Below are 10,565 nucleotides of genomic sequence, written 5' to 3' on the forward strand. Positions count from 1 at the left end.
TCCAAACGGATGGTCATGGTGATTAGACAATCCAGATCCTGATCGTCGTCTCGACAGGCTAGCTCACGTTGCAGATCTCGGTTAAGACCTCGCCGATAAACTGTCTTGAGGGTACCTGAAGACTAGTCAGTTAAAGCAGCAAGGGTCCGGAACCTCAGGTAGTAAGCAGCAGCTGTCTCCTTACCCTGCTGGATGTCCATAAGCTGTTCACCTGGGTCTTTGCCATCGCTAGCATACTGGAAAACAGAGCGCAGCAAGCAAGTAATGTCGGCGTAAGACTGGAAAGGCAAAGAACCACCAGTCCATAGCGCAGCTAACCACTCCAGAGCTTCTACAGTGAGTAATGAGCACAAAAAAGAAACTTTAGATTCTTCTGTGGGATATGCCTGAGCTTGTTGATGGAGAAAGAGCTGGCATTGCATCAAAAACCCGTTGCACTGTTCAGGTTTTCCTGCAAACTTGTCCGGTAACGAGAGACGCGGGCTGGAAGTAGACTGGCCTGCGGCGGAGGAGGCCCTGGAGACGTCAGGCGGGGTTGACATGGGTGGAGCTGGAGCCAGCGGAGTCGGGGGTGTCACTGGACCAGCTGAAAGCCTTTCCATGATGGCGTCGGTGGCAGCCGTCAAACGGTGAAGTTGTCTGCCATGCTCTAGAACAGGGGTCTCAAACTCAATTCAGCTGGGGGCTGCTGGAGGCGGAGTCTGGGTTAGGCTGGGCCGCATCAGGATTTTCACAAGAAAAGCTCTGATAAAACATTCCAATGTTCTCAAACAGCTTTATTAAAAATAATTAATTTTTAAAAATGAATTAAAAAAATTCAATAATGAATAAATAAAATGATAACCATGACCATACAGCAGATACAGACGACTGAAGAAACCATATATTGACTGATTGACTAGAGCGTAACCGCGCGTTGCTACGCAATTTTTTAACTCTGGTCTCGAGCTCTACGCACAAATCGGGCACGCACTGAACGCCCACTGAATCTTCAGTCCGGTTCAACATTTCCACGCACAATCTCAGCAGCACAGAGCTCTGACCAATCAGGAGCTCTGATTTGGGAGCTGCTTGTGTGGCCTCTGCTTCAAAGCACAGAAGTGCTGAACATGATCAAAGAGAAATGAATCCTTGCGGTTTGTGTCCGGTCGGGTTAATAAGACACCAAGACAGACATTTAAAAGGACAGAGTTGTGACAACTAAAAATATGGAGCAACATTTTGGGGGATTTCCACCGTTTTGATTTCCTCTGAGATTCTCCCTGTTGTAGATGCAGAGGAGCTCTAATGAACAGTAAAAATACAATAGAAGAAGAATCTCCTCTCTGCTACTGCATGCGTGACCGCACTGCGCAGGTGTGGATACCACCTGCTGAGCGTGCGTTCATAAACCCACGCAGACCGCACCCCACGCGGCCGTTGTGGAAGCACCTTTGAAGATTCTGCTCTCGCGCAGGCACGCATCACTCACGCACGTGGAAGTAGTCAGTTTTTCTGCTTGTGGAGGAGGAAAAGGCGCTCGCGAGAGTCTGATTTGTCCGCGCGGAATGTTGATGCGTGCGCGGAAATGTCTTAATTCTGCTGGAGTTTTGACATAAATAAAACTCCACATGTGTCTCCCATTCATTCTAAGTGAGACATTCAGCTCCTCCAACACCTGGCGCGGCGTCAGAAACTCGCTTTTTGATGAGCGGCACGCTGTGAATCTGTCGCGCGGCGATAGAGGGGCAGGGCGCAAGAATCACGTTCAGTGTGAAAGCACTTCCAGCGACTTCATTGCTCCTCGTCCTCCCATCTGACTGGAGGAATTAATGAATGAGTGAGGAGGTACTGGACAGCCCGCCGATGTCCCGCCTCCAGAGTCATATACCTCACTGTGATTGGTTCGTTCAGCTCTGCACACAGCAACTGTCATTCATATCAGCCTTGCGGGCCGCACTAACAGTAATCTTTCATATGAAGACGCGGGCCGCAAATCATCATCTGGCGGGCCGCAGATGGCCCGCGGGCCGCGAGTTTGAGACCCCTGCTCTAGAAGCAGAGATGCGAAAGCTGCAGGATTGGCTGGTGTAATAACTCCTGTTGCTGGATCTGAGTCAGGTGAAGTATTCTGTAACGAAGAGGCTGAGGCGTTGAGATCCATATGCAACAGCTATTAATAGCAGGAGATCCGACAGGGGCAAAAACAAGGTGAGGTCAAAAATCCAGGCAAAATGTCAGACAAGGAGCACGGCAGGGAGTCAGGAGACAGGCAGATGTCAAAACACAAGAAGGCAAAGAGGAATAAACTGCTTAGAGTTGTATGACAGGCAAATACAATACTTCACAATGAGCTGAGTTCATGGGGTGACTAAATACACAGAGATAATGAGCATGATGAGAACCAGCTGGTGATGATGGCAGGCAGGAGACAGGTGAGGAGATGGCTGGTTAAAACTCAGGTGAGGGGTCTCTCTGGTGGACGGAAGTGGAACTGGGTGATGGATCCCTGACAACTCAGTAATGCTGTTTTTTTCTAGAATTTATAACATAGGTCAAATTTTTATTTTTAAGTTGGACATTTGCCTCCTGTTTGAGATGTGTCATGATGATGGTTGTTCTCTTGTCTCCCAGATTTGTCCCATTGGCCTATTCCTGGAAAGCACCTTTTTACCCTTGAAGCCACAGGTTATGCTCTACTGGCTTTGGTCAAGACCGAGGTGAGCTCATCCATCGGGATGTAATGAAAGACTTACTCCAATGAAAATAATATTTAATGTTTCTTAATTCAAATTGCATTGAATCAGAAAATCAGATACAAGATAAAGCTCAAACTATTGTCGCACTAACTGAAATGGGCGTGGTAAATTTGTCTTTTCCACTCTGCTCCCATGCGTGCACCTTTACCCGCTTTGTGCTAAAAATGATGAGCCTTCAACGCTCATGTGCTCATTCAAGCTGGCCTCTGTCAGAAATTGTATGGCTGGAATAATCCAATATTCCACTTCATTATTTTTGCACCGCTAATGTTAGCTTAAGGTTGTAACAGCTATTCCAAATCAAAACATCTTACTAGGTGAAATTTCATTTGTATACAGGACCCCTTATTTTGTAGCAGCATATCATTTTTTGAACTTGTCCTGTCCAAGAGCTGAACAAACCAATAAGAGCTGAAGGCCTCTTGTGTTGGACATATTTTACCGACATATAGTCATATCTTCTGACACACGAGGTGTATATTTGTTTAAAACCCTATTGTAATTTAGGCTAAACTTTTTTTATATTGATTATATCTGTATACTTTTTTTTGTTTGTTTTACTGAACAGAAAAACAGAAGAGGGAAGAAGAGAGAGGGATGGTAACAACGAGATATATTACTAGAGATGCCACGCAGGCTTTTTACTATTGTCCAAGAAAGAGCAACGCCATATTGGAATGGTATAATAACAATGAGAAATGGCTTAGCAGAACCAGTAAAATTATTTTAGAATGCTTAATTTTGGTCCGATTTTAAAAAGGAAAAAACTATGATCATCAGAAACATAAACTCCAGGTCATGGTAGTAATGTTTTTGTACAAAGTTCAACAAATGAATGGCATTTCAAACTTTTAAGAATATAAATAGTTTAATACATAGGAAACGTAATGCATGCCTGATGCATGGTTGTGTGTTTATTTTTAAACACAGACTCCTCGGTCTGTGTTTAAAAACCAGTGGCGGGCCGTCAGGGCCTGCAAGACCTTCTCTGCTGGCCTAAAAATATCTGAATCACAGACTGATATTAATTATTATTTATTTCCGTGAATACGTATTCTATAATTCCAAATGCTCTGTCTTCGTCCTTTCATTGCTGTCTCCCTGGTTGCGCTGCTTCCAGACGTGTATTTTCCTATTTAAGCATTAACCAATCACATTGCAGCACCATTTGTTGCTAGGGTCAAAGAAATCTGCCTGAAGGCCTTCACAATCAGTTTTGCGGGCCCTGTAGCATAAAATAATGGTCCACCAAACTGTTGCTTCAACCAATCAGATCTGGAGGAGACCACGTGATAGGCCAGCTAGCTGGCCCACGGAAACGTCAGGATTTTCACGCGCTGTGATTGGATAATCGGAGAGTGTACTAGGAAGACCTGGTAAACTGAATCTGTAGCGACCTGCACAGGCAAATATATCGAATTTAATAGCTGGTTTGTCAATCCACAATGGCTGAAGGAGGAGAAGAAATGGATTTGGTTGCAGACTTACTGTCAAAGCCGTTTTCAAGACGGACTTTTCAAGAAAAGCTGGACATTGTTAAGCGGGGTCGGGCAACTCCGAAGCTAGCAAGCCCCGTGTCCACTGCTTCTGTTGAACGGACATTCTCAGCCCTGAAGCGAATTAAAACTTATGCCAGAAATACGTCAGGGCAGGCTCGACTTTCAGCATTAGCTTCCATGGCGATAGAAAAGGACTTCTTGATGGAACTAAAACGCACGGATAATCTGCACGACAGAGTGATTGAAATCTTCTTGAGGATAGAAAGGATGGATTTTGTGTACAAATAATCCGGATTTTTGGTGAGTAAAATTTTGCTATATACCTAAATATTATTGCAATTTTATCAGGTTATTTTTTATGCTTTTTTATGTGTGTCGCAGTTGTACCTGCAGTAGAAGTTTTATAGCCATAAAATAGTTAATGAGGGTTGGATTGATTCAGATGGAGCACTACTGAAGGCCTAGGTGTGAAATGCACGGCCCGCCACTGTTAAAAACGGATTAGTGGGTAGCAAGCATCGACGCAGACCGCTAGCACCTGTTGTATTTGGGCCGGTCAGTGCGATGCGGTCTGACCTGACTGAGAACATTGCAGTCTGGTCGACAGCTGCGCCGGTCCCGATGGTCCCGGAGACGGGTGAGGTCTCAGTGAGCACTCCATCCACAGCCCTGGAATGGCGAGGTCCGGGTAGCACCCGCTTTAAAGCACACCACAGCCGAGATCTTTGGTCTCTAACCCCAAAAAGGGAAAATACTATATTTCCAAAGTCTTCGCTGATCTTTAAAGTAAGATATGTCATTGTCCCAACAATATTTCTGCATGACAACTAGGCCACAGCACAGACACTCTTACCTGTCTACATGGGTTTGGAAGGCGCAGCCGTGTCTCCGCCTCCAAAAATTATTTTTTCTCTCCCTTGGCAGAAAGTTTGATTGATTGATTGATTGATTGATTTTTGGCTTTAAAGAAAAATACAAAAAAAATGTAAGAACTATAAGACTTATAAAACTATAAGTTTGTTAATCAAGCACTGTCATTTAATTGTCGTTTGTATGAGGTGGTTTTATTTTAGTAAAAATAACTTTTTTTTTTTAAAACCAATCCTGACATTACACTAAATTAAGAGGTCTTGTGTGTTTTACTAATTCTCATAAATACACACATGACCAATGAAAATGGTGATTAAACTACAGTCCCATTCACACTCTGAATGGCTGCTCTCCTGCTGAATTCTGATGCCAACCTTCCACTAGAGGCAAGGTGGGGTTCCGAGTTTTGCTCAAGGACACTTTCGACACATGGGTGGGAAAGGCAGAAATTGAACCAGCAATCTTCCAATCCAGAGTCGACTTGCCTACCATTGCACCCATGGCCGCTTAATGATCACAAAAAAAATTAACGTTTGTTTTATAAAATGCTGCTGCAAGATTTTATGGCTCTCACTCAGTTTTGGTCAGTAAGAAACTGGACAGAATGGTTCTTTTAAAGGTTGCAGACCCCTGGTTAAGGTGTTGCATTAACATTTGTACACATATATGCATACAGTTTATTCAAAGGGTAAAAAGTGATCACACTGTCAGCTCAGGGGGATATGGCAGTGGAATACTTTTAATCAATACTAGACTTTAAATCTTCTCCACAAATGTCAAATGAAGCTAAAATGAATATTTAAAAATATAATTTATTCTCAATAATTCCTTGGTGGAAAATCTGAGTCTGACACGATTTGGATTCAGATCTCAGCCCACCAATCCTCCCTCTAATTATTTGCAGGATGAAATAAATTAACTCCATTCTGGTTTCTAAAAAGTGAGTAAACATCCAAAGGAGTCACATGGGCCGGTCTTTTGAACAGCTCTTTAAAATGAATGGGTCCCAAATATCCATAAATCCTTTCACTGAAGCAAACAGATAAGAGCTGAGGGCCTCTTGTGTTGGACAGATTATGATAGGAGGTTATGTAACTCTAGACACATGAGGTGTATATTTGTATAAACTCCTTTTGTATTCATGTCAAGTCTTTTGAAGATGCCAAACCTGTTGTGAGATGGTTCAACCAGCAGCAGACTGATGGTGGGGGCTATGGATCCACGCAGGTGAGGAATAATTTGCCCCTTTGTACTTTTTGTAACATACATCCTTCTGGACCTCTAAATCAGTTTCAGTCTTTCTCTTCTAGGCTACAATTATTGTGTACCAAGCTGTAGCAGAATACTGGACCAACGCTCAAGAACCAGAGTATGATCTGAAAGTGGATATCTTGTTGCCAGGCAGATCAAGGCCTGAGAAATATGAATTCAACCGTGACAACAGCTACGCCACAAGAACCTCTAGAGTGAGATCCTGCTGCTGATACACATAAGTGCTTGTTTTTTTCTTTGGTTGGTTTGTTTGTTTATTCGTCACTGATGTGTCCCTGCAGCTCAAAGACATAAACAAAGATGTGAAAGTGCTTGCAAAGGGATCAGGAGAAGCCGTTGTCAAAGTAAGGATTACATTTGTTTCAGATTCAGTTCCAGATTTGTGGTTTCAATGAGAAATATGGCCTACATGTCCTACATACCAATAAAGTAGGGATCAATGATCATGAGGACAAGAGTGTTTTCTATGAAGACTTCATCAATAGACGGTCTTTATTCTCAGAGCTTAAAACACAGTTACCAGAAAAAAAACCTTCATTTCACAACAATTGTTTTTTACTGAACTGAAGAAAAAGCAGACAAATATCACGAGGGAATGGCGATATTGTCTAAAATTTAAACTTTAAAAGTTGGCCACATGTCTGGAAATCTGTTTGAACATTGAAACAATGTTTGAATCAATCTGTTCAATCGGATTTTTTATTTCAAAACAAGAGTACTGCACTCAAAATGTCTTTATCTTTAGGGTTTTCTTGCTTTTGCCTCCTACCAAGTGCAAACAGTTATATATATAAATTATACAAATATATTACTTGCATTGGTTACTATGTACATTTATCTTGCTTGTACAGATGGTGTCCTTGTACTATGCTCTGCCTCAAGAAAAGGAAACTGACTGCCAGAAATTTAACGTATCAGTACAGCTGCTTCCAGGTAACTTTGTTTCTGTAGTTTTACTATTTCAGTTTTTTAATCATATAATGAGACGTTTCTTTCAACAGATAAGAACATCGGAGATCAAAAGGTCTACAAACTGCAGATAGAGGTTTCGTAAGTATACCAGTCCCATTATGTTTGCTCTGCTCCGATTCTCTTCAGTTTCTTCACAGTGCTCTCATATACAGATACAAGGACAGCGAACGTGATGCCACCATGTCCATCTTAGACATCGGTTTGCTGACAGGCTTCACTCCCAACCTGGACGACCTAAAAGCTGTAAGAGTGTAAATCAGTTCAGGATGAGATTAAACAAGTGCTCTAAACCAATGATGACTTGTACTTTTGTCTACAGCTGTCTAAAGGGCGTGCCCGCATCATTAGCAAGTTTGAAATGGATAAAGTTCTTTCAGAACGAGGCTCCCTCATCATCTACCTGGATAAGGTTTGACTCCAGGCTGCTAACAATTAGAAAAACAAGTTCAACAAATAAAAAAGTAACGTCAAGAATGTATGCTCAATAATCATTAGTATAAATTTCACAAGATCACAAGTGAGTTTGGATTTTGATCCAAACTCAGCTAGAGTTCAATGCAAATGCAAATATAATCAAATTGTAGTCCAATGGCATAATGTGCATCAGTCTATAGAAAGGAAACTTATTTTAGGCAATTTAGATTTTTGTTGTGTTTTTTTATGTTAAAGGGACCACACCATGAAAAATCTACTTTTAAGGTTTTAAGTGTTTTAAAGTGTTCATATCTTTCTATGAAGAAACCGTTCATGCAATTAAGAGTAATGCTCTAAAAAGCTGAGCAATCTCAGCAGCCCCTCCCATACCCACAAAATCGTGCTGACATCAGCATGATGTGAACCGCCCCCTCCAGGAAGAGTCTGCTCTGCCGGCAAGTCCCCAGTCTAACACCAACACTCAATTTCTCCACTGAGCTAGCGGTGATCAGTAAAAAACTTTCATTTTTGCTTGCAGAACACCGTATATCTTCCAGTTGTGTCCTGTCTTCAAAAAATTCCAGCTCAAACAAGTGTTTGTTACTTTAGAAGCGGAACACCTTTAAGAGCCCCTCCTCCCCACAACTGTGCCGGTCGGGCAGACGCCGCATGTCATTGTGTTGTGAACCAGTGTAGCGTTGGCCGGGCCCAGTAAAGGCAGATACTATATGGTATGTGTGTCCATCTTTGAAACAATTGGGATACTGTTTATTTACATGGGAGAAAAGAAGAAAAAAAATCATCTAGGATGACGTCATGAAATGGGCGGCAGCCACATGCAGCAGCAGGCGGAGCTTCAGGAATGGAGTCGTTTTATTTCCGGGTGGGAAAAAAACTCTCCAAAAATAACGCATATTTTATAAATAATTAGTTTTTTAGTGTGCCAAAGGTAATATATGATCATATATATGGATATAGTTCACTCTGAAAGGCTTGAGAAAACCATGGTATGGCACCTTTAATAGTACAGTACATGTAATATGGCACATATAGTAATAATAGCATCAACAAATATAATACAGACCCATGTTTGAAAGGCAGCAGGCAGAAGCTTAGCTTATTTAAACCTTCCCCTTAAAAAAGACAGAAAGGAAAGCAAAAAACAATTTTAATAATAGAAAATACTAATATAATATTAACATAAATTATAGTTTAATAGCCTTAATCATGTTAAGCGGCTGGATAGCTCAGTGGGCTAAACCTGGGTTCAATTCCTTGGGTGTCCACTGATCTCCATCCAGATTGGGTTCTTAGACAGGACCCTTGACGCTGCTGCCTAACTGGGTTCCCTGTGCCTTTCAAATACAGAGTTGTGTCAGGAAGGGCATTCGGTGCAAAAATTCTCTGCCAAATCACTGATGCGAAGCAGTGGGTGCTGTTTCGCTGTGGCGACCCTCAGTGAGATAAGCCGAAAGGTGAACAACAACAATAGCCTTAGACACGTACAGGGAAATAAGTCAATCATGTTACACCACTATTACTGGAATTCCTGTTCCTATATTTTGGTCATGTGATTTGTTTGCAAGTATGTTAGAACTCATGGATGTTTCTGCATGTTTTTCCAAATCTAAGCTGTTCCAGTTTTTTGGTGTGTACAAAGAAATCAAATCTTCTGCGATCGGTTTGTGCTAATGGTAGTTTAACGTTTCCAGTTGCTCTTAGTTTATGGAGATCTTTGATTATAAATCATTTATGCATATTGTTTGGTTGTAAAAAATATTTCACAAATGTTTGTAAAAACCGTCTGTATGCCTGAATGCTTGATTCTATACACCTGCTGCCAGGCCAGGTGATTAGGACACCTGATCATTTGGATGGGTGAGCCAATACTTGTGATGATGTAATGTATAGTGGTGTGAAAAACTATTTGCCCCCTTCCTGACTTTTTACTCTTTTGCATGTTTGTCACACAAAATGTTTCTGATCATCAAACACATTTTAATATTAGTCAAATATAACACAAGTAAACACAAAATGCAGTTTTTAAATGAATGTTTGTATTATTTAGGGAGAAAAAAGTCCAAACCCACATAGCCCTGTGTGAAAAAGTAATTGCCCCTGCACCTGATAACTGGTTGGGCCACCCTTAGCAGCAATAACTGCAATCAAACGTTTGCGATAACTTGCAACAAGTCTTTTACAGCGCTCTGGAGGAATCTTGGCCCACTCATCTTTGCAGAATTGTTATAATTCAGCTTTATTTGAGGGTTTTCTAGCATGAACCGCCTTCTTAAGGTCATGCCACAGCATCTCAATGGGATTCAGGTCAGGACTTTGACTAGGCCACTCCAAAGTCTTCATTTTGTTTTTTTTTTTCAGCCATTCAGAGGTGGATTTGCTGGTGTGTTTTGGGTCATTGTCCTGCTGCAGCACCCAAGATAGCTTTAGCTTGAGTTGATGAACAGATGGCCGGACATTCTCCTTCAGGATTTTTTGGTAGACAATAGAATTCACGCTTCCATCTATCAAGCCTTCCAGGTCCTGAAGCAGCTAAACAACCCCAGACCATCACACTACCACCACCATATTTTACTGTTGGTATGATGTTCTTTTTATGAAATGCTGTGTTACTTTTACGCCAGATGTAACGGGACACGCACCTTCCAAAAAGTTCAACTTTTGTCTCGTCAGTCCACAAGATATTTTCCCAAAAGTCTTGGCAGTCATCGAGATGCTTTTTAGCAAAATTAAGACGAGCCTTAATGTTCTTCTTGCTTAATAGTGGTTTGCGTCTTGGAAC

General features: G+C 41.7%; 1 protein-coding gene across 4 annotated transcripts in view; it reads left to right on the forward strand.

The window, feature by feature from the left end:
* LOC112137453 (complement C3) overlaps positions 1–10,565 on the forward strand; it is an 86,892-nt gene that overhangs the window by 69,449 nt on the left and 6,878 nt on the right. For 2 of the 4 annotated variants that reach the window (XM_036211630.1, XM_036211632.1), the window contains exons 30-37: positions 2,614–2,699; positions 6,257–6,334; positions 6,418–6,573; positions 6,661–6,723; positions 7,231–7,312; positions 7,381–7,429; positions 7,504–7,594; positions 7,671–7,760. The exons of 1 other annotated variant lie outside the window; for it this stretch is intronic. In XM_036211630.1, coding sequence (XP_036067523.1) covers positions 2,614–2,699; positions 6,257–6,334; positions 6,418–6,573; positions 6,661–6,723; positions 7,231–7,312; positions 7,381–7,429; positions 7,504–7,594; positions 7,671–7,760 — 695 coding nt within the window. The remainder of the gene's footprint in view (positions 1–2,613; positions 2,700–6,256; positions 6,335–6,417; positions 6,574–6,660; positions 6,724–7,230; positions 7,313–7,380; positions 7,430–7,503; positions 7,595–7,670; positions 7,761–10,565) is intronic. One more of the 4 variants, XM_036211628.1, reaches the window with a different exon arrangement.

This window comes from Oryzias melastigma, linkage group LG1 (assembly GCF_002922805.2).
Source record: "Oryzias melastigma strain HK-1 linkage group LG1, ASM292280v2, whole genome shotgun sequence".
In the NCBI taxonomy this organism is placed as follows: Eukaryota; Metazoa; Chordata; class Actinopteri; order Beloniformes; family Adrianichthyidae; genus Oryzias; species Oryzias melastigma.